The 24,824-nt window shown below is 38.3% G+C and overlaps 1 protein-coding gene across 4 annotated transcripts in view; it reads right to left on the reverse strand.

The window, feature by feature from the left end:
* Psip1 (PC4 and SFRS1 interacting protein 1) overlaps positions 1-24,824 on the reverse strand; it is a 50,660-nt gene that overhangs the window by 9,322 nt on the left and 16,514 nt on the right. For 2 of the 4 annotated variants that reach the window (XM_013020815.1, XM_013020814.1), the window contains exons 4-13: positions 21,893-21,997; positions 20,603-20,665; positions 13,342-13,438; positions 11,739-11,814; positions 6,243-6,471; positions 4,528-4,646; positions 1,455-1,510; positions 887-957; positions 520-621; positions 209-422 (exon numbers count right to left, since the gene is read on the reverse strand). In XM_013020815.1, the coding sequence (XP_012876269.1) occupies positions 209-422; positions 520-621; positions 887-957; positions 1,455-1,510; positions 4,528-4,646; positions 6,243-6,471; positions 11,739-11,814; positions 13,342-13,438; positions 20,603-20,665; positions 21,893-21,997 (1,132 nt within the window). Of the gene's footprint in view, positions 1-208; positions 423-515; positions 622-886; positions 958-1,454; positions 1,511-2,645; positions 3,239-4,527; positions 4,647-6,242; positions 6,472-11,738; positions 11,815-13,341; positions 13,439-20,602; positions 20,666-21,892; positions 21,998-24,824 lie in introns of those variants that run through there. The other 2 variants (XM_013020816.1, XM_013020817.1) reach the window with 2 other exon arrangements.

Consider the following 24,824-nt stretch of genomic DNA (forward strand, 5'->3'; position numbering starts at 1 on the left):
GCTCAAGGCTAGTGCTCTACCACTTGAGCCACAGCGCCACTTCCGGCTCTTTTCTTTTTGCTTATGTGGTGCTGAGGAATCGAACCCAGGGCCTCGAGCATGCAAGGCAAACGCTCTACCACTGAGCCACCTTCCCAGCCCCCCTCAAAACCATTTTTAAAAGCAGTCCTTAGTTAAAAACCCAAGCCTCAAAGTCATTAACACATACCTGTTTGTTCCTTTTCTAGTTTTTTGTTTGGCCCTTTCTTTCCTTGGTCTTTGGTTTTATTTGCTTCCTCATGCTGTCTTTGTTCAGCAAGAGATTTATTCAGCACTTGTGTGATGACAGAATCTCCTTCACCAACCAAAAACATGTTCTTAAACTTGTTATACAACATTGTAGACTTCTCCATAATAACTTGACTAACTTTGAATCGTCGTATCTGAGAAAATAATAAATACCATGATTTTCCCTAATCAGTTTATACTTTTGAAAAAATGAGAAAAAATTTTAGAAGCCTATGAGTTGAAATCACTTACTTTTTTCAGTGTTGTAATCATTTCTGTGTGTTTCTGAGCTTGTTGCATTGTGACCTGAAGTGAAGCAAGTTCATCCAAGGCTTCAATGCATCTGTTCACATCCTTTAGGCGAAACAAAAATGTCATAACTGTCAGTTACCACAGTATGTGTGTGTGTGTGTGTATATATATATATATATATATATATATATATGTTCATATATATATACACACTTATACATATATATAACCTATTTCTGAAGATTTTTTTATAAACTCAAGGCAGTACAGATGACCAGTCATTATCCCTTTTATGCTAAAGTTGCATATTTCTACAATCATGTAAGAAATAGAAAACTTAAAGCAGCACTGTAGTTTTAACACTTACAAGATTATCGATTTTGAGTGAATTTTTAATTTCAGCATGTATCCTTTGAAGTCGGGAATCCATTGATGTTTCTATAAATTTAAGTATGTGAAAAACAGTAAATAGTTTTTTCCCAAACTAATATTTCTGTACAGTCTCAGCAAAACATAATGCAAAGAAAAAATTTCTTAGTAATCTTTACTAAGCAACTCAAAGGTTACCCTGCTCTTTTGAACAGATGGCAACTTGCTACATCAAAGCACAAAATTCCCCTATAGCTCCATTTTCTAAAATAAATCTGTATCCAACAATGAACTCCTCTACTATGCACCAAGCTAAAATATAATCTGCTTTACCTTATGCATAAGTTGAAGGAATTTGTACTGGCAGTTACAAAAACCTGACATTAAACAAACATTGATATAAAGTCTTCAAAGTTCACCCGAAATGTTCAATTTATATAAATCCACTAGGATTTGAAACAGTGTACTTGTAGAGAATACACAAAAAATGATATGTAAGTTCAAACCCAATAGAATTTATGTATGTAACTATAATCTTATGTATCTTAGAAAGTGAAATAACTAACCTCGTTTCTTCTCCACTTTCTTAACTTCTGGCTTCTTTCCTTCATCTTTATTCTGCCTATCAAATGTTAACACAAATATTTCAAATCAATGGAACCTTGTGACTCTTATTACCAATACCCATAAAAATTACCAAGTGCCTATTGTCCCTATGTAAATGTAAAAAAATTTCCATAAACTAATATTTGAGACCAAAGGGAACTGACTAGTTTTCATAACTATGCATTAGCATAAATATAAGTAAAATTTGAACATGCTAAATTTAGTCTCTTCTTAAATTTTGGAGGTATGGAGGTTTGAACTCAGAGCTTTGTGTTTACTAGGCAGGTGGTCTACCACTTAAGCCACGCCTCTAGCTCTTTTTGCTGTGGGTTATTTTGGAAATAGGGTCTCACTCCACATTCCCACCCTAACCCTCAGCTGGTGTGAACCATACTTCTGTAGCTGGGATGGCAGCCATATGCCACCACACCCCACTTCTTTTCTATTAATATTGGGATCTCATGAACTTTTTTTTCTGTCAAGAGTAGCCTGGAACCTTGGTCCTCCCAATCTCAGCTTCCCAGGTATCTGGGATGACAGATGTGAACTAGTACACTTACAATGAGATTTCACATTTTGCCCATGTAGGCACATTAAACTGAGATCCTCTCTATCTCTGCTTTGCTAGGTTTACATGTATGAGCCGCTTGTGCCCAGTAAATGTAATTTTTTTAGTGACAACACAAAATGATTTTGAAGTTATCAGAGTGAAATTCTCTTTCCAACAATAGATGTTAAAAGTTTAGTTTCAAGATCAATGGATAAGCAAGCTCCAACAGTTAAGAAAATACCTATTAACAAAAGTCATTTTAAAAAGGTCAAAATTGACCAACTGAATTATTTTCCATATACTTAAAGGACAGTTTGAGGGGTTTTGAACTTGGCTTCAATATTAACTATATTACATTACGATTGTACTGTGATTTCTTTAATTTTTAATTAGATCAGGGACAGGCCAACAAATCAAATGACAGCCATTTTACATACCATTTCACAAATGAAAAGGTACCACTTCAGTGTAATCACAAAAATAACCACTTAAAATTGCAATATTAATTTCTAATACCATAGCTCAGAGCTCAGGCCATATTATGAACCAATTAAAATAGACAAGAACAAAAAAAATACCTAAAAATCAGGTTTTTTTTTTTAAAAAACTTTATTTTAAAATTTTGGTTACAGTTTCATATTGTACTTAACACGTCTACTGGTTAACCTCTCAGGATTAAAAAAAAAAACAAGATTCTAAAGAAGTGAACAACAAAGAAATGTCAAGGAAAGGGCACAACTTGCCCCATTCTTAGGGATTCCAGTTCTTAGCTATTCCAGTTTAATATCTAGCTTCAAAACAAAACGAATTTTTATATTTTCTAAATGAAATAATGTACAACCACCAACTTTATCTACGCTTATAACTTCCAAACACAAAGCTTCATCTTAAGCTTGGTTTAAAAAAAAAAAAAACAGGAATGATGGCCAACCTTAATATGTAGTGTGTACCTTACAGGAAATTTTGTTAACAATCATAACACAGTAATAATGCCATTAATAGTGAAGTCCTCAATTTAGAATCTGGAACATTCTTCCATCAAGGGGGGGGAGGGGGAAATTCAGTCCAATGAGTCTGTCTCAAGATCTTCATCTCTGGTTTGCTCCACTTGTATTCTCTTTTCAGTTACTGGATTAATGCTTTGAGCCCAAAATGAGATATATTTTTTATTACTGTAGATTACATGTTGTTTGGCTGGGAATACAATACAATAAACTTTATTTTGCATAATGCATTTCACACAAGATGCATCTGAAATGCTTTACAGAGCAAAACTGTCCAAGTACAAAGTTTTGTAATAACAGGAGAAGGAAAGAAAACACAAATATTAGAATTCGAGAAAGTCACATTGGAGGACATTCAAAAGAAGCTGAAATACATAAAGAAAACTGAGATACTGAAAGAAGATTGGGCTAGATTTACTAAGCAACAACTAATTTGGGGAGCACAATGACGTTAAAAGCAACAAACAGTCCAACAACTTTTCAGTGGAAAGATAGAAAGGGATAGGTAACAAAAAACTAATACATGTAAGTGGTCCAAATCTAACATTACTGGGAGTAACATTTTTGTGAGATTTAATTTTCAATTACTCCCTCAAGTAGCTGAAACTGCTTATATGTCCTCCAAATAACTAGGAAGCAGTCAATGTACTTGGCTTTTGGCATAGGGATGCATTATATAAAGAAAAACATAAAATTATGATTAGAGCTTCATTGCTCATATTGTCTCAGTATGACCTGGAGCATATTTTTTAAATTACCTCCACTAAGTAAGAACAAAAAAGCAAAGTTTGATCAGAGTGGAAGACACTTCACAGAGCAAGTATTTTAGAGAAAGAACTCAGAAATGACAGTATAAAGGTTACTAGGAAAACAAATGTAATAAAAAGACATGAAGTCTAATCATTTTCATTGCTATCACTTTCCCATTAAATTATATAATAAAGGGGAACAATTCCCCATGGTAAGTATATACTGTTCTCCAAGTATTAAAACAAAGGGAAAAAATTGAGCTTGATTTATATTGCACACATCAAATGCAAACCTTATAAAATATTTTTATTTACTTTTACTGACTTTCTGGACTTCCAACTGTGCTTTAGGGTTTTTTTGCTGGTCTTTAGGGGTAGGCTTGCTGGTGGTATAACCAAAAAGAGTATTTCCTGCTTTCTTTCTCCACCAACATTATTATTGCCATTCTTCTTATACTCAGTATATTATACAAACAGCAGAGGATGAGTATATTTTCTGCAAACCACTAGAAGTTAAAAACTATACTCCAAATTAAAAAATAGTTTTCTGCCTCAGTGAATTTCATTTTCAGAAAACAGTGAAGCCTGAAATATATGTATGGAAGCTTTTTTCTAACATGGGAAAAGTAAGTTTAAAAGGCTTCAAAAACTCTGGAAAAGTCTACTGTTTAAAAATGTTCATGCTAGCCTTAGGGAAAAACGCAAGTTTTAGCAAATAAAAAATACTTACTGCTCGGTTTCCATTTGTTCCTCTTGCTTGCGTTTTCGATCTGCTGCTTCTTTCTCATGTTGGCCCTTCAGCAGATTCCTCCTGTGAGCAGTCTGAAAGTTTCTTCCACCCTTTCTCTTCTGTTTTATTTGAAAATTAGGACTTGCGTAAGTATTGAGTCGGTGACTAGTAGCACTAGTTAAAACTTTTTTGAGGAGAAGTAATTTTTAGGGAGAAATACTTTTATGACTGTGGAAGTAATAGGCAACTTTTTGTCCAGGCATGTATGTGATTGCTTTTAAAGTACAGCAGACTATCTGACTCAGTGCAGTGTTTTAATTTGAATAGGCATACTACTCAGCTAAAATTTTTTGGTTTCTAAAATATTAAGATATGAGACAAAGGGGGCTGGGAAAGTGGCTCATGGTAGAGCGCTTGCCTAGGATGCATGAGGCCCTGGATTTGATTCTCAGCACCCCATAAGCAGAAAAAGCTGTTAGTGGTGCTGTGACTCTAGTGGTAGAGTGCTAACCTTGAGCTGAAGAGCTGAGAGACAGTGCCCAGGCCCAATGTTCAGGCCCCACAATTGACCAAAAAAGAAAAGAAAAATTAAGAAAGGAAGGACACAAGGGGCTGGGAATGTGGCTCAGTAGTAGAGTGTTTGCCTTGCATGCATGAGACTCTGGGTTCAATTCCTTAGTACCACACAAGCAGAAAAAAAAAAAGTGGTGCTGTGGCTCAAGTAGTGGAGCCTTGAGCTGAAGAGCTAAGGGACAGTGCCCAGTCCCAGACTTCAGGCCCCACAACTGGACCAAAAAAAAAAAAAAGACAAAAATCAGAAAGAGGATGATACAGTGAGAGGCTAAATGATCCATGTAACTCAACTGAGCAATTGTACACATAACTGGACATGTTAAATTGAAACCCCCTCAACAAATAAAACATGTATCTGTGACTTGGATCTATACATTCTAAAGGCTAAACACAAAATTGTGGGGGTTTTGTGTGTGCATGTTTTTAAAAAACAAAAGGATACATAGCTTTTTAGTTCTTGGTCATGGGGCTTGAACTCAAGGCATGGGCACTGTTCCTGAGCCGTCAAGGCTAGTGCTCTACTACTTTGAGTCGCAACTCTATATCTGGTTTTCTGATAGTTAATTGGAGAGAAGTCTCATAGACTTTCCTGCCCAAGGTGGCTTTGAACATCCCACTCTTAGATCTCAGCCTCCTGAGTAGCTGGGATTACAGATGTGAGCTACTGGTCCCCGGCTGACACATGGCTTTAGTAAGATTCCTGAATGGCATCCAAATAGTTACACATCACTGATATAAAAGGAATGATGAGGAGGATTTCCTGGGGTAAAATTTAAAACTCTGCAGGCTTGAGGCATAGCTAGCAAATACAAGGCCACAAGTTCAAAGACAATACTACAAAATAAAACAAAAATAAATAAATAAATACACCTTTTAACCTTTGTTGTCCTGGTCACAGCCAACTTGACTCAGTTCTAGTGATTTTAGGTAAGTAGATTATTGGAACATTTCCAAATCCTAATTATGGAAGGGCAAGTTCAATTTAGAATCAAATATAAATGAAAAAGTTTTTTTAATGTCTATTCAGAAATAGACCCAAATTACCTTTTGTAAAAATAGTAAAAGCTTTCCAAGTAAAGATTAAAAACTGCATCAGAAACCCAAAAATAAAACAATTTTTATACGGTATATAAACATTCTACCTTTTCACCTTCTTGATCATCTCCTTCTTCTTCAGAATCAGATGTTGAAGTAACGCCTGTTTTAGCTAAATTTTTCCTTTTTGATTCAACTTCTTTCTTTCCTTCCTTTTTGTCTGGTTCTTTTCTTGGTTTATCTTCTTCCTTCTGTCCCTCTTCATCCTTTTTAAGCTGCTTCTTAGGTGGTTTTTCCTCTTGCCCCTTTTTCTTACTTTTGTCTTCCTCGGGGATCCTATTTTTAAGAGTCCAACAATGGAAAGTGAATTCGTCTTTCATCTGATTTCGTCATCAAGTATTTCAGAAATGAATTATAGCAATACTGATATGTAAAAACAAACACCTTCATGTAAAATGGTGTCGTACCATATCATAGAAGAATACTGTAACAAAATAGCCTCTTGGTATAAATTAAAACATTTAAGATTATAGAGACACTAAGGTTGATAGAAACAGAGTTCTCCACTTTCCAAGCTTCTTTTAATATGATTCACTTGTTCAGAAAAATAGTTAAGTTCCTTGTGCACCAAGGAACTGTTTTTAATCCTAGGATACCACAGCATATAAACTGTTCTTTTGGTGCTGGGAATTGGAAACAGGCCCTTGTGTATGCTAGGCACATGTTCTTCCACCAAGATTCACCCAGCTTCAATTTATGGAGTTATATTCTATATATTTGTACAAGTGAGTATTGCCTTAAAAGCTGGGAAAAAAATAAAACTGTAGAAGTGAAATCTAACACAACTATCTTGAAATTCAAAGAAATACTCTTGGGTTTTTTTGAGGTATTAGGACTTGAACTCAGGGCCTCACATTTACTAGTACTCTACCATTTGAGCAATCTTCAGCCCTCAAAGAAGAAATGGTTTTAAGCATATAATGGTAACTATGGCTAGTCAGTTAAAGCACAGTATCTAACAGTGGTGAGCAGAATAGCAACCAAGTATTCGATGAGCACTTGATTTCATAAACATCACTAAAAAATTACTGACTTGTTTTAGTATTTAATCACTGACTGCTCGTTGTTTATGCAAATTTGAACAGCAGATAGAAGCTCTAGGAACATCAAATGAACTATCCATGGCATTTATGTATAATTAAGAGTAGTTCCTTTGTACACATTTCAACTTAATGCCTTCTTTAAAAACTGTCCATGGAATTTTATTAAAATTTCCACAAATTATACAATTAAACCAATGAATTTTAGAGCTGAAAAGGACCTCCAGTTGCTTCCACACTTGAAAACTTAGAAAATAAAGTTGCAAAAGTTGTATAATAAGCCCAATAATCTCAATTCCAAATCTACTGACCTCAAGGGCGTTTGATATTACATCTGGTGGATGCTAAGGACCAAGCCCAGGGCATCTCATGTATGCTAGATAAGCACTCTATAACTGGACTAGGTGTCAGTTTTTTAAAGCATAAATCTAAGCCAGGTGCCACTACTATGATCCTAACTATTCCAGAGGCTGAGACCTGAAGATTGCTATTTGAATCCAGCCCAGGCAGGAAACGTCTGAGAAACTCTTATCTCCAATTAAACCCCCACACCCCCCAAAAAACTGGACGTTGAGCTGTGGCTCAAATGGTGCAGTACTAGCCTTAAGCACAAAAGTTCAGGGAGAGTGCCCAGGCCCAAGTTCAAGCTCAAGGATGCCTGCCCCCTCTTCAAAGCATAAATCTAGATATGGAAAAGATCTTTAAAATTATAATAGCTATACACCAAAATATGTAGCATTTGAAGTGACTTTTAGGCCTATGTCTCAAAATTCTGAAGCTGGATTATATAGCTCATTGTTATAATAGTACATGTTTCAACAGGTATGAGATGACCCTAGGGGTTGATCTTATGACCACCAAAGACAGTTAAGTTAGGTGTGGCTATCCGTGCTTGTAGTTCCAGCTCATCCAGGTGAGTTGAGACAGGATCATTTGTGCCCAGGATTTTGGGATCAACCTGAGCAACATAAAATACTATCATAAGATCATAAGAGATTGTTTTTCAAGGTTTTACAAACAGTATTAAAGCAAAGAATTCAGTACATCATCAACAGCTTTTTCCAAATGATCCTTCTTGCCACACCTTCCCTGAATTACAGACACATGAACATTTCTCTTTGCATTAGTTCAAGTGATACTAATAAAAATTAATTTGATTATCTTTGTACTAGTTCAAGTTATACTAATAAAATTAGTTTGATTATGTCAATTGAAAAACAGATCCAAACACTCCGTGGCACAAGGATCCAGCAGCTCACGTTAGTAATCCTAGCTACTCAGGAGGCTGAGATCTGAAGATTATAGTTTGAAACAAGCTGGGCAGGAAAGCCAAGGACACAATTATCTGCAACTAGTAGCACCAAAAAAACTGGAAGTGGAACTGTGACAAGTGGTCGAGTGCTAGCCTTGAGCAAATAAGCCCAGAGACTACACAGGTTCTGAGTTGTTATGCCAAGGACACCCCTCAACACACCCAAAGATCTCAGTAACTCACAACCAATATTTCTCAATTTCTAAATCTAGCCTTTTATTCCACTTAGTGCCCAAATTTACAATCAATAGTAACTATGGCCAACATCCAGCTGACTCAAGATGTAATGTTGTAAACTATTGGATTTTAGGATTATTTAGTCTAAACAAAACAAAACCTCACTATAGGGCCTGAAAACTTTAGCTACTTGAAAAGTTGTAACAGGATTAAGGTTTGAGACCAGCCACAAGATTAAAGAGTAACCCTATCTGAAAAATAAGGAGAACATGAGATGTGAATACTGCAGTACCTAAGCAATCAGGGAAGAAAAGTCCAATTATCTTATCTCCAATTAACTACCAAAAAGCCAGAAGTGGAGCTGTGGCTCAAGTAGCAGAGTACCATCTTTGAGTGAAAAGCTAAAGACAGGAGAACCAAGGTCCCCCAGTTCAAGCCCCAAAAATTGTTTTTGTTAAAACCAAAGTAAATCCTTTAATTCTAGCTGAGACAAAAATTTAAGACCTTATCTCAGAAAAATGTTAAAAAACAAAAGCCCTAGAGCTCAAATGGAAAGGTAGAACACTGGCAGGAGAAGCCCTGAGTTCAAGCCCCAGTAACACAAAATACTAAATTTCGCTCTCAAAACTAGTAACACAATCAAAAAATCTAAAATATGCCATTCACTATGGATCAGATAAAATGGAAATCCTCATTTATTAATTTTTTTCAATGCTGTTTATTGAACTCAGGTCCTCCTGCAGGCTGAGCAAATGTTCAACTAAATGAGCTACCCGAGCTACCCCTCCTTGGTTCCTTTAAAAAAAAAATTTGGGGGGGGGGTGTCAATAGTAGGGCCTGAGCTCCAGGCCTGGACTCTGTCCCTCAGCTCTTCAGCTCAAGGATAGCACTCTACCACTTGAGCCACAGCACCACTTCCAGCTTTTTCTGCTTATGTGGTACTTAGGAATTGAACCCAGGGCCTCATGCATGCAAGGCAAGCATTCTACCACTGAGCCACATTTCCAGCCCTCCTGAGCTCCTTTACAAAGATATTATTCCATCAGTAAAACCAGAGCTTTGAGATGTATTCAGCCCTCATGGCTTGGGATGATTAAAATTAGATTAAAATTAGATCAGCTTAACTAGATCATCACTAGGCTTTAAAAAAAAAAAAAGAGTGAGAGGCTGGGAAGGTGACACCTGCCTTGCATGCATGAGGCCCTGGGTTCGATTCCTCTGCACTAAATAAGCAGAAAAAGCGGGAAGTGGTACTATGTATGGTTCAAGTGGTAGAGCGCTAGCCTTGAGGTGAAGAGCTGAGAGACAGCACCCAGGCCCAGAGTTCAGGCCCCACAACCAACCAAAAAGAAAAAAAAAGATTTGTTAAAGAATAATTTCGTTTTTTGCCAGTCCTGGGGCTTGAACTCAGGACATGAGCAACGTTCCTGATCTTCTTTTGCTCAAGGTAAGCACTCTACCACTTGAAGCCACAGTGCCATTTCCAGCTTTTTCTGTGTATGTAGTACTGAGAAATCAAACCCAGGACTTCATGCATACTAGGCAAGCACTCTACCATTAAGCCACATTCACAGCCCAATTGTTTCAAGATCCTAAAGGATATAGGATTTTTAAATTCAGTCTGGTGTCAGAGTTCAGATCAAGGGTATGACTGTCAGATTTAATTCAAAATGGGCTGGCTTCATTTTTCATGGCTCCTAAGGGTTGATTTCTCATAAAAACCTATAAATTCAATGTATCTATAATTAAAGTACAAAAAGATAAGCACATCTGAGGATACCTTACAAATGAGACCATTGTCAAGGAAGCTGACCAAAATAATAATAATAATGAAGTCCTGTACTACCAAAAATGACACCAGTTTGTATCAAGAGAAAGTGAGCTCTCAATAAGAAACACTCCCCAGTTTGTATCCAGAGAAAATGAGCTCTAAATAGGAACACTGAGCTGAAAAAAACTACTCAGTGGATAAGAGAAATGTTTTCCTACATGTCAGATACAACTCTAGATGATAGTGAAAAAGCAGAGAATCTCCACAGGAATCAGCAAAAAGTCATGGAGATGGGGCTGATACAGCATACTCCCAAGGAAAAACAAGATTCAACCAGGAAATGCTAAAATAGGAAGACCTCACAATATATTCCTGGAATTTAATATTTCCTTCCTATAAGTGACTGTTACCTACAATCTCACTGCAGCATCAAACCATATTGCTCTTTTTTTTGGGGGGGGGGCGCGGGAGAGGGGTTGGTTGTGGGGCTTGAACTCGGTCTGGGCACTCTTCAGCTCAAGGCTAGTGCTCTACCACTTGACCCACAGCACCACTTCTGGTTTTCTGGTGGTTATTGGAGATAAAGAGTGTTTCCTGCCCGGGCTAGCTTTCAATCGTGATCCTCAGATCTCAGCTTCTTGAGGAGCTAGGATTACAAGCGTGAGCCACCAATGCCCGGCATTTCAAAACTATTTTTATTTTTTAGTCAGTTGTGGGCCTGAACTCTGGGCCTGGGCGCTGTCCCTCAGCTCTTCAGCTCAAAGCTAGTGTTCTACCACTTCAGCCATAGCGTCACTTCCGGCTTTTTCTGCTTATGTGGTGCTGAGGAATCGAACCCAGGGCCTCATGCATGCAAGGCAAGCATTCTACCACTGAGCCACCTTCCCAGCCCTTCCAGACTGTTTTTAAGTAAATCACCTATTCCAGAGAATCTAAAAGGACTGGTGAACATTGCATTATGAAATTCTTCAGCATATTACTTTACCTAAGTAAATTTATGTCTTTATATACCAAGAAAATCAATTAGTCCAATAAAGATAAATAGATTTTTATTCCCTAAGTTTTCATTCTTTTCAAAAATTTTTGTTCCCCTACCTTATCAAAGTATCAAAATAGTAACACAATAGCAATAGAGCAATACTCTATAAAACAAGAAAAAACTGGTAAAAATGAAAAGTGATCAATGTACATTTACAGTCCAAGTTTTAATTTATTAAGTAATTATACATTAAAATAAACTCACATGTCACTCTCTGAAGGACAGGGCTGTTTTACCATTTTAGGTCTGCCTCTTGGTTTTGGAATCTTGACTTCAGTGGCTAATATTCATGTGGGGAAAAAGACCATTACCAATTTCCCTTTAAAATTGCAAATATCACATAGAATGATTACAAATGATACATACTATATATATTTATTTAGCAGATTACAGATTCAATTACTTGCAAGTTTTAGAAACAATGTCATACTATGGATCAAATGAGAAACAGTAAACAATTTATAGATATAGAGTTATATTCGAATTGTCCTTATTAAGTCTGAGAGAGTTTAAAACATTTTTAATTGCTATTTTAGCAGCAACAAAACTCAATTTCAGGAAGTTATCATTTATAATTAACACTCATGTACATATCATGTATATTTACACAAATATCTTTGGAAGTGAATCAGAACTCACTTTTCTAACACAATTTAATACAAGAATGAATTCCAAAATATTACATAAGTAAATCTCAATCCTTTTGTTCACTTGCTAGTAAACACAAACTAGTATGGCATATATGATGTCAATAGGCCATATAACCTTAATGGAATCACTGTGGTATATGTGGACTGTTAACTTTTTTCAGTAAAAATCTTATTATGAAGTAGAAAAAAACAGTTCTATTTTGGCTAGGTTTTATTTCCTTCATATTAGTCAAGAGCTTTTCAAGATTCTTTCCAATTTGACAAAGAAAATACTAAGCTGGGTGCTGATGGCTCACGCCTGTAATCCTAGCTACTCAGGAAACTGAGATCTGAGAATTGAGGTTTGAAGCCAGCCAAGGCAGAAAAGTCCATGAGACTTATCTCCAATGAACTACTCAGAAAAAGCTGGAGTGGTAGAGCACTAGCCTTAAAACACAAAGAGGCCCAGAGACAGCATCCAAATTGTTCAAGGAGAAGGGAGGGAGGGAAGGAAGGAGGGAGGGAATACAAAGCATATTATGAATATACAAATAAATAGACTAAAGTAATTAAAATATTAACTACTAAGCATACTATATATATGAACACAAAATATAGTAATTACAAATTTTAACAGCAGTTAAAACATATGCTGTTTTTCAGTCTTTATGACTCCATTTGGAAATCTTACACCTCTCTATAAGTAATAGGTAAAATAAATATATTATTCCCAGAAGTTTTAACTTCCTAATAGACTCACTTAAAATGATTTGGTAAAGATTTAATGGGGGCAAAACAAAGAATTATTTCAAACTCAAATGTTCTGACTCAAAGCAGAAACTGAGATCTCCTTTGGAATTATTACATTACAGTCTTATACTGACTATATTTTTGTCAAACACAGATTACATATACAATAGTGGTTCTCTAAGATTATATGACCTACTGCTGTTACAGTCCATCCTAGTTTTAAGTACATTTAATATATTTTCACAGCAAAGGAATTGCCTAATGACTCACTTTTCAAACACCATCTATATCCATGTCAATAAGTTAACCCAATGGCTATGATCGATTGCTTATTCACTTTATTTGAAAACACCTAAGGTAGCCAACACTGTAAAGAATTAGAATATTAATCACAAACCAAACGAATACTTAAGCATGGACAATCCTACCTGCAGGCCGTCCTCTTTTAGGACTCACTTTCAGATTAACAGATGCTGTTGCTGTTGTCACTATTCCTGCCTCCTCAGGTTCTACTTGTTTTTCTGCCTGAATCATAAAGATGTAAATAAACTTACTTAATAAACAGTATAAATTCAAAACTTACTTCAATGCTAAAAAATGCCACTCTGATAACAAGTATAGACATAATTTCTATATCACCTTTATATCTAAATTATTAGAATGAATTGCTTAAACTTTGCTTGTAACTCCAGTGAACATTTCTTTTTTGGTGGTACTGGAGGTTATATTCAGGGCCTTGTTCTTGACTAAGCAGGTGCTCAATCACGTGCGCCATTCCCAAAGACATTTTTGTGTTGGTGACGGTTGAAATGGTGTCTTCCTTTATGTGCCAGCCTGCTTCCAATCCTCTTATTTGTATAAATAATAGGCACATCCCCAAAAGCCAGCATGGAGCTGTGGGTCAAGTGAAAAAGGGGCTTGGCTTGAGTGAAAAAAAGCTAAGGGATAGAGTCCTAGTTCTTGAGTTCAAGATTTAGTATTGGTGTACACACACACAAATTCTCAATCTAAAAAACAGTAAAGTGTATGTAATATAATGTGAGACTCATACAGTGGATTTGTAATTGTTAATATATATATTTTTTGGGGGGGGGGTCCGGTCATGGGGCCTAAACTCTGGGCCTGGGCACTGTCCCTCAGCTCTTCCGCTCAAGGCTAGTGCTCTACCACTTGAGCCACAGTGCCACTTCCGGCTTTTTTCTTTTTGCTTATGTGGTGCTGAGGAATCAAACTCAGGGCCTCATGCATGCAAGGCAAGCGCTCTACCACTGAGCCACCTTCCCAGCCCATGTATATATTATTTTTAACTGAGACTTAACTCAGTTAAGAGTTAAGACTAATTTTCTCGTAAAGAGAAATGTTTGGGTTGGGAAGGTGGCTCAGTGGTAGAGCGCTTGCCTTGCATGCATGAGGCCCTGGGTTTGATTCCTCAGCACCACATAAGCAGAAAAACCTGGAAGCGGTTCTGTGGCTCAAGTGGCAGAGCACTAGTCTTGAGCTGAAGAGCTGAGGGACGGCGCCTAGGCCCAAAGTTCAGGTCCCATGACCCACACACACAAAAAAAGAATGTAACCATCAAAGAGCTAGGTCCCATTCTCTAACTATACTCCTCATTAATTAGACCAACAAAAATAAGAGCAAGAAAGTGTTCTGAAACATGTACAATCAAAACCCCTTAGTAAAAAAAAAACAAAAAAACTGGTTTTTTATTTATCTGCTTTTGCTTTCACATTGGAACATTAAGGCATGTTCGAAATATTAAAATTCATCTAAGGTAATCCTACAAATATTCCTTCATAACAAGCTTCACAATTTATGAGACCACCTTTCCACATCCCAGTCCTGATTGGTAAATTCTTTTTTTTTTTGGGGGGGGGGGTCGGTCATGGGCCTTGAACTCTGGGCCTGGGCGCTGTCCCTCAGCTCCTCAGCTCAAGGCTGGTGTTCTACCACTTGAGCTACAATGCCACTTCCGGTTTTCTGATGGTTTATTGGAGATAAGAGCTTCACGGACTTTCCTGCCCAGGATAGCTTTGAACTGAGATCCTCAGATCTCAGCCTCCTGAGTAGCTAGAATTACAGGCGTGAGCCACCAGTGCCCAGCTATGATTGTTAAGTTCTGAATTAGGGAACCAGCCACTCAAAATTTTCAAAGCTCTTCCTAGGCTGGTAAGGTAGCTCAGTGGTAGAGTGCTTGCCTTGTACACATGAGATCCTGGGTTCAATTCCTCAGCACCACATAGCCAGAAAAAGCCGGAAGTGGCGCTGTGGCTCAAGTGGTAGAGCGCTAGCCTTGAGCTGAAGAATTAAGGGACAGCGCCCAGGCCCAGTGTTCAAGCCCCACGACCGAGAGGGAAAAAAAAAAAAAAAGCGCTTCCTGATCTGTTGAGAGGGCAGTTAAGTTCTTCAGAATAAAATAACTCACACTATCTCCCCATTTATTAATGGGATGTCTAATGTCCTATCTTCCATTTATCTTAAAGCCTTTCCACACACAAAAACCTCATAGAACTACTGTTCATATATTTCCTCAAGCTCTTTGCAGACTTCATTGTGTGACAAATCCCCCAAAGAGGATTACTATGAATGTGTACCTTGTTATTCCTAAGGTGCTGAACACTACTGGGGAGTATGCTTCTGTTTCATTATACATCAGAATTAGGGTCTCAAAGCCATCCGTTACTCTTTTGCCAAATCTTATCTCAGGCCCTGAATAGCTAGCATAAACTTCTACCATTCTACCTGCCTGCAACCACAGAAAGTGAGTAAGAAAGGGGAGAACTGAGGCCAGAGAAATTTTCAAATTTTCCTAGAATTTGTGTCTATGTGTATGTATGTGTGTGTACTGGGTGGGGCTTTAAATTCCGGACTTTGTGCTTTCATTTAACTTTTTTCATTCACTTGAGCCACACCTCCAGGACAGCATTTTGCTAGTTAAATAAGTGGTAAAATTCTCTGCCCCTTGGGGACTGGGAAGGTGGCTCAGTGGTAGAGCGCTTGCCTTGCATGTCTGAGGCCCTGGGTTCGATTCCTCAGCACCACATAAGCAAAAAGAAAAAAGCCGGAAGTGGGGCTGTGGCTCAAGTGGTAGAGCACTAGCCTTGAGCTGAAGAGCTGAGGGACAGTGCCCAGGCCCAAAGTTCAGGCCCCACGACCGGACCCAATTCTCTGCCCCTCTGGATTTGAACCATAATCCTTAGATCTCAGCCTCCTAGTTAGGATTACAACTATGAACCACCAGCAACCAACTGCCTCTCCCTAGACTATCTCCTCAGAACCTCACTATGTTAAAAAAAGTTACCCACACCTCTGTTTTCTCAAATTAGAGGCTAATACATCTCTCTCCCTTCTTCATCAATTCTCTCATATGTGCTTCTTTTTTCTCTAATCCAGCATATACTTAAGTATTTCTAAGAACTCAATCCACATCCTCAACCAACATCTCTATCCACATCCTCAATCTTTCCTAAGTTCTGTAAAGAAAGATGTTAAAACATCTACTTTATTTTTTTCACTTTAAATACTTTACCTATGCAAATCCCTATATTGCTACATTACCATGTAGTGATATCTGATAGCAGTTTGCCCACAGAAATTGGTATCATCCCCTCAAATTCTGCCACTGCTTTATCAACGAATACATGATTAATAATAATCAGTTACTATTACTAAATTACAATTTAAATATAAATCAACAACTTGTAATTATTCTAAATCCTTTTTCAATAACAGCACCTTCATCAATAAATTCCATTTCAAGAAACCACTTTCTTTGCTCATTTTTTTTTGGGGGGGGTTGGTCGTGGGGCTTGAACTCTGGGCTTGGGCACTGTCCCTACACTTGTTCAGCTCAAGGCGAGCACTCTACCGCTGAGCCATTGTGCCACTTCCAGTTTTCTAGTGGTTTATTGGAGATAAGAGTCGCATGAACTTTCCTGCCTGGGCCGGCTTTGAACCATGATCCTCAGATCTCAGCCTCTTGAGTAGCTAGAATTACAGGCGTGAGCCACTGGCACCTGGCTTCTTTGCTCATTCTTAAGGACAGGCATGAAACAATCTCACAATATATTTCCGTAACTAGGACAACCAAGTACACTGTCGATGAACGTATTTTGAAACTCATCTTTTTTTTTCCTGAGCAATAGGACTCAATGCTGAGCTTTAAATACTCAGAAACCATGTCATGAATTACTGTTGTCATAAATTAAACTTCAGTCACTAGCTCCACTGGACTAACAAGAAAGAGTCAGAGAGTTAGCCTGTTCACGATTTTAAAGGCAACCACTTACTTCTTTCTAATTTTGTACTATAAGGATATTTCCTGAAAATCTTTTGTGTAGACTCTTTCTTCAACAACTTAGCTAGATCTTCTGGGTAAATTCCTGTGCTTGCTACTTTACCTTGTACATTAGGGAGACATAAAAATAATTTATGGAGACAGCTCCTTTCCATAAACCTTTTGAACAAACTTTTGCTAGCTACAATCTGTTCTGCATCTGCCTTTGCAGAATTAATAGTACATTAATGGGTTAAATTTGACTTATGGAAGCACTGCAGGCAGCTGGCTTTATTTCCCCCTCTCCCTCCCTAGGGCCTGGGCTCTGTCCCTGAACCAATCTGTGCTCTATTGAAGCCACAGTGACACTTCCAGCTTTTTCTGTTTATGTGGTACTTGAGGAATCCAATCCAGGGCGGCTTCATGCATGCTAAGCAAGCACTCTATCCCTAAGCCACATTCCCAACCCTGGCTTTATCTTCTACTAGAACACTTCAACTGTCTTCATGACAAGTAGTAAGTTTGTTTCACTTTCTTATCATTCCTGCATTATTTAATTCCCTTCAACATCTTTTAGCATTCACAACTTCACTTACCACCCAAGAAGCAAAGTTTTCAACCTATCTTAACTTTCAACATGGCTTCCTCACTAAACCATTTCTAACTTCTGAACATCTAGAGGAGGGCATTGGACTTTCTGTGTTTCTGGGAATTACAAGAGCCAAGGAAAGAGAGAGACTGGGAATGGCCAGTAGGGGGAGCAGTAAGAACACAAGTCAACTAAGTTTTCTGTCACACATTGGACACGATGTGTGGTAACAAAAAACAAATCATAAACAACATAAAAGACAGCTGGGTGCTGTAATCCTAGCTACTCAGGAGGAGGCTGAGATCTGACGATCGAGGTTCAAAGCCAGCTTGGCAGGAAAGTCTGTGAGATTCTTATCTCCCATTAACCACCAGAAAAGCAGAAGTGGCTCTGTGGCTCAAGTGGTAAAATGCTTGCCTTGAGCTGAGGGACAGCGCCCAGGCCCAGAGTTCAAGCCCCATGACCAACCGCCCCTCCCCCCAAAAAAGAATATAAAAGATGACTGATAGCAAACCACCAGAATAGATACTACAGAAAGTTTGAAATACTAAGAAAATTAACAAAATGAGGGAGACACAAAGTGAGCACATGGAATTGGAAACCAGGTACTAATAAATAACTTGCCCTGGGCTGGGAAGTTGGCTCAGAGGTAGAGTGCTTGCCTTGCATACATGAGGCCCTGGGTTCGATTCCTCAGCACCACATAAGCAGAAAAAAAAAAGCCAGAAGTGGCCTGTGGCTCAAGTGGTAGAGTGCTAGCCTTGAGCTGAAGAGCTAAGGGACAGTGCCCAGGCTCAGAGTTCAGGCCCCACCACCGGACCAAAAAATAAATAAATAACTTGCCCTATGCACATTTGCCATAAACTTTGCTTCTAAGTACCACTTTGTATTGCAAAGCACAATAAAGCAAAGTGAGACAGAGATAAATTATGTTGTCTCTAACCTCAACAAAAGTTAAGATTCAGCTATAATAATGGCTCACATCTGTAATCCTAGTAACTCAAGAGACTAAGATCTAAGGGTTTTTTTTGGGGGGGGGGTTTGGTCAGTCATAGGGCTTGAACTCTGGGCCTGAGCACTGTCCCTCAGCTCTTCAGCTCAAGGTGTGCACTCTAACCACTTGAGCTACAGCGCTACTTCCGGTTTTCTGGTAGTTTATTGGAGATAAAGAGTTTTATGGACTTTCCTGCCCACACTGGTTTTGAACCGAAATCCTCAGATCTCAGCTAGGATTACAGGCGTGAGCCACCAGCACCCGGCTAGATATAAGGTTTGTGGTTTGAAGCCAGCCCAGGCAGGAAAGCCACTGAGCCTCTTATTTCCAATAAACTACCATAAACAAAAAGAAACAGAACTGTGGCTCAAGTGGTATAGGGCTAGACCTGAGCAAAAAAGCTCCAAGACACTGCCCAGTTTAATTCCCATAACTGGCATTTTCACACCCAAAACAATGTAATTCAATGAAAATAGAGACCTAGGCTGGAGAAGGTAGCTCAGTGGTAAGAGTGCTTGTCTTGCATGCCTGAGGCCCTGGGTTCGATTCCCCAGCACCACATAAGCAAAAAGAAAAAAAGCTGGAAGTGGCACTGTGGCTCAAGTGGTAGAGTACTAGCCTTGAGCTGAAGAGCTGAGGGACAGCGCCCAGGCCCAGAGTTCAGGCCCCACAACTGATCAAAAAAAAAAAAAAAAAGAAAGAAAATAGAGACCTATCATCCTTATTCACTGTACACATCCAGCAAATTGTGTTGCTGTCCAATCCCTACCATTACACTGATTTAATAAAGGGGACATCTAAAATTCAAAGGAATTGAATAGTTTCCTATCACTTCTCTAAGCTTTAGTCCTTCCCTCAAGATAGCATTAGGTTTTTACACATTCTCTTTACAAATCTGTTAATAGCTGGACCCGGGTGGCTCACGCCTGTAATCCTAGCTACTCAGGAGGCTGAGATCTGAGGATCGTGGTTCAAAGCCAGACCGGGCAGGAAAGACCGTGAGACTCCTATCTCCAATAAACCACTAGAAAACCGGAAGTGGCGCTGTAGCTCAAGTGGTAAAGCGCTCCCCTTGGGCCGGAGAGCTGAAGGACAGTGCCCAGGCCCAGAGTTCAAACCCCATGACCAAAAAAAAAAAAAAAATCTGTTAATACTGAAATGCAATGCTGAACAATGCAATGCTCACAATTCTCTTTACAAAACTAGATATACAATTTAAATTTCCCCAGATCTCATTCTCCATTCTTCATTGGTACACTTTGTAGCAGGCAAGTATTGAATTTGTCTCCTCCCACATATACAACAGAAGATAAAAAGTTATCTTAATTATGTTCTTGTACTTAACTTCCCCATGAGATAAAGAACTCATTTTTCTTTGCACCTTTGATATATAAAAATCTGAGCCATAAATTATGTCAGAAATAGGGGCAAACAAAATTTCATGTAAGAAGCCATTAGAAGCCAACAAACCTCTAGGCCTACACTGTCACTTCTATTTCTCATTATACGCAATGTTGTGAGACATAACAATAACATAATAGGGACAACAAATATAGCGTGTACCAGTATTTAGTGATCAGGATTTATTATAAACACTTTTCAAATATTAAGTCATCACACTATATATTACTATGTTTTATAGAGAAAACTGAGGCAGCCATAAAGATTAAAATTGGTTCACTCTATTTCCTTTTATCAATCAATAGAGTACCGGCAGGTACAGTACCTATCCTAAGAGTATATCACTAAGAAGAGTTTTGCAAAGTAAACATCATATCCTATCCTTTAAAAAAAAGTTTCATGAAGGATTCCTATCGTTAAGGAAATTACCTTTCTCTTTCTCCCTCTTCTGGCAGCTTTTGGAGTAGTTATGTCAACTGCTTTAGTCACATCCTTCAAAATAAAAAACAAAGTAGATGACACTATATAAATTATACCTTAATATACCAAGTCTAAAAGAAACTTTCTTAAAAGTCACAAAAATGCCTAATGCTAGTGGCTCACACACACCTGTAATCCTAGTCATTCAAGAGGAGATTGAGCCAGCACAGACAGAAAAATAGATAGCCAAATCCTACAGACTCTTTATATCCAATTAACCAGAAAAAAAAAGCAGGAAGTGTTGGCATGGCTCAAGTGGTAGAGCACTAGACGTGAGTGGAAAGTTATCCAAGAGCACAAATCCCTGAGTACAAGCCCCTAACACCAGCACCAAAAAAAGGGCACAAACATGTGTTTGTATTGAAAAGTCTGTTCTGCTGCTCCAACCTTTCAAATAATAAACATTCAATGTCTTAAACATTATAAAATAACAGCCAGTATCTTCCTGGTGTAAGAGGACAAATTTCCACAATTATCTCGGATACAGAAAGTATGCTTAATAGTACACCAGAAATATGTCTATTCAGATTTATAAAATTATCTTTTTCTATAGTAAAACCCTTCCATGTCAGGGTTATAAATTGTAAAAGATGGCCATGACTTCAGAAATCATCTAACAACCACTTTCTGAAGCCTAGAAGAGCTAAATGAATAACACTAACTCAGAAAATCAAAGGTGGAAATCAACAGGGGTTTAAAATTTTTCAGTCTACAAATTCTTTCTGATATAATCCAACTCACAAAGAACTTCTCTTTTAAAAAGAGACTTATGCCTGTAATCCTAGCTACTCAGAAGGCGGAGATCTGAAGTTCTTGGGTTGAAGCTAGCCAGGAAGAAAAGTCCTTGACAGTCCCTCTCCAATTAACCAGCAAAAAAGTAGGCTGGAAGTATAGCTCAAGTGGCAGAGCACCAGCTCTGAGTGGAAAAAGCCAAGCAAGAGCAATGCTTCCATATTTAACCCATTAAAGTACCATTAATTCTGCAAAGGCTGAGAGGTTGGACCTTATAACTCCAAACTTTTGCCAGCTTCAATCTGTTCTGCATCTATCCACCTCCAGATAAATATCCTACATCTAAAGGTATTTTATTTAACATTTACGTAAGGAAATAAGCCTCTAATATTAATTCATTTTCACATATTTTAGAGATTACTTCCTACCTTATGATTAACTCCATTTTCTATTTCTCCCTTGCAATTAAACTATAAAATCTCTGTTAGAATGGAAAGTAAAACATACCTCATTGCTGGCTTTTTCTTCATGATCAGTATCTTCCTTTGAAACACTAGTTTCTTTTTCTTCAATTTCAACATCAGATGATGCGTTTGATTGTTTGGCTGATGCCTATGCATAATAACTCTATTAGTTTCACAAAATGAAACTCTACCCAATTTTCAAAAGTTTCTCATGAAACAAAAGCTTGTCTACAGTAAATTTACATATCTCTAGTATAGACACTTGCACATCAATGTCCACTGCTGCACAATTCATGATATCCAAGTTATGGAAACAGCTAAGATGCCCTATACTGGATAAGTGGACCAAGAGAATGTGGTACAAATTTACAATGGAGTTTTATTCATCTTATCAAATGTCAGCAAAGAAAACATGGGCCAGCTTCCTTTTAGTATTTTTTTTATTATTAAGATTTTTTTGTTGTGAAAATACCATACAGAGGGGTTACAATTACTTGAGCAAGGTAATAAGTATTTTTCTTATCAAGCATTGTTGCCTCCTTTGTTTCTCCTTCCCATCCCTGCCCTCCCATCTCCCCCCATCCCTCTCCCCTACCCCCACCCACCAGCTTCTTGGCTCTGCTACTGTACAATATTTATGGGCTTCTCCTCAGCCATGATGCTATGTGGACTATTTGCATTTGTGTAAATCCACTGCTGAATACTGTAACAAGCATGACCTTATTTCCTCTTGTACTCTACATATTACTGTGAAATTATAATTGTATTCTACATAGTTTGTGACATTTAATCTTACTTATACGGTAAGTACATAACTACACCAAAAAATAAAATTCTATGATTCTACATAATCTTCAGGAAACTGTTCTGGCACTCACTATTCCTGATGTTGAATAAGGAGAAAATGCTCTGAAACTCCTACCAGTGGATTGTTCATGCACTCTGCGAAATTATGGATTTTATGAGAAAAAACAGCTCAAGCATATGTATACACCAGTGAGTAATTCTGACTCCCAGAAGCCCATGATATTGAAATATGGTAACAAAAAGCAACACATTTCCAGATGAGTCAGAGGAAGTCAAATTATTGTCTTGCTATCTTAGTTCCACATTTATATTTTCAGTCACTGTTTTCTTCTATTTTTATGTGTTTTAAAATTACTATTCTAACTTCCTTTACAAGTAAATCTTTTTTTTTTTCCCTTTGGTCAGTCATGAGCTGGGTGCTGTCCCTGAACTTTTTCACTCAAGGCTAGTGCTCTACCACTTGGAGCTATAGTACCACTTGTGGCTTTTGAGTGATTAATTGGAGATTAGAGTCTGCCAGACTTTCCTGCCCAGGCTGGCTTTGAATAGTGATTCTCACACCTCAGCTTCAAAAGTAGCTAGGATCATAGGTGTGAGACACTAGCACCCAGCTAAAAATTTTAAATATTACAGTATGAGTATCTTTATCAGAAATTTTAAAATGTTTCAAAATACCCAATTTTGAGCACGGATTCCCATTAGTGTAACAAATCCAAAAAAATAATGTAAAAATATTCAGAAAACTGGGAAGGTGGCTCAGTGGTAGGGTGCTTGCCTTGCAGGCATGAGGCCCTGGGTTCAATTCCTCAGCACCACATAAGCAGAAAAAGTAGGAGGAAATAGTGCTGTGGTTCAAGTGGTAGAGCACTAGCCTTGAGCTGAAGAGCTCAGGGACAGTACCCAGGCCCAGAGTTCAGGCCCCACGACCAAAAAAAAAAAAAAAAGAATGTCCAATTGTTGCTATGTCATTTTTAGGTTTATTCATGTTCTTCCCAATTTTTACTATCTTAAGTCTTAATAAGTGGACTTTTATTGATGAATGAGAAGCTAAACTTCATAAAGACCTCCTCTCATAATTCTTTGGCCCTATTAGAAAAAAACAGCATGGTTCTAGGATGGTGGCTCAGTGGTAGAGCACTTGCCTTGCATGCCTGAGGCCCTGGGTTCGATTCCTCAACACCACATAAGCAAAAAGAAAAAAGCGGGAAGTGGCGCTGTGGCTCAAGTGGTAGAGTGCTAGCCTTGAGCTGAAGAGCTGAGGGACAGCGCCTAGGCCCAGAGTTCAGGCCCCACGAGCTGACCCAAAAAAAAAAGAAAAACTGGCATGATGATTATACATAGTAAGAATTCTAGGACTTCCATGTGACATGTGACAGTATTTACATGGTTTGAGTGTAAGTGGCAAAATAGAGAAAAACATGTCTAAAATAGCATCAATACTAGGACAGAAAAAAAAATGAAGAGAAACACAGTAATTCCTATTGCATGAGAAAAAATACACAAATTGGGCAAAAAAAAGTGTCAGGGGCTGGGAAGGTGGCTCAGTGGTAGAGCGCTTGCCTTGCATGCCTGAGGCTCTGGGTTTGATTCCTCAGCACCACATAAGCAAAAAGAAAAAAGCCGGAAATGGCGCTATGGCTCAAGTGGTAGAGCGCTAGCCTTGAGCTGAAGAGCTGAGGGACAGTGCCCAGGCCCAGAGTTCAGGCCCCACGACCAGACCCCCCCCCCAAAAAAAAAAATTAAAGAGAAAAAGAAAACTTGGATACACGCTATAAAAATCCTGAACTGAAGCTGGGCGCCAGTGGCTCACGCCTGTAATCCTAGCTTCTCAGGAGGCTAAGATCTGAGGATCACGGTTCAAAGCCAGCCCGAGCAGGAAAGTCCATGAGACTCTTATCCCCAATAAAAACCACTAGAAAACCGGAAATGATGCAGTGGCTCAAGCAGTAGAGCGTGCTCACCTTGAGCTGAAGAGCGCAGGGACAGCACCCAAGCCCAGAGTTCAAGCCCCACGACCGACCCCTCCAAAAAAATATCCTGAACTGAACATAGCATATATGTATATATGTGAAATAACATGGCAAAATTCCTTTGTGTAATACACACTTTAAAAATGAATGATAGGATATACAGGTGGATCTGATGCAACAATGGGGGGGGGGAAGGGG

Source organism: Dipodomys ordii, unplaced genomic scaffold (genome assembly GCF_000151885.1).
Source record: "Dipodomys ordii isolate 6190 unplaced genomic scaffold, Dord_2.0 Scaffold53, whole genome shotgun sequence".
Taxonomy (NCBI): domain Eukaryota; kingdom Metazoa; phylum Chordata; class Mammalia; order Rodentia; family Heteromyidae; genus Dipodomys; species Dipodomys ordii.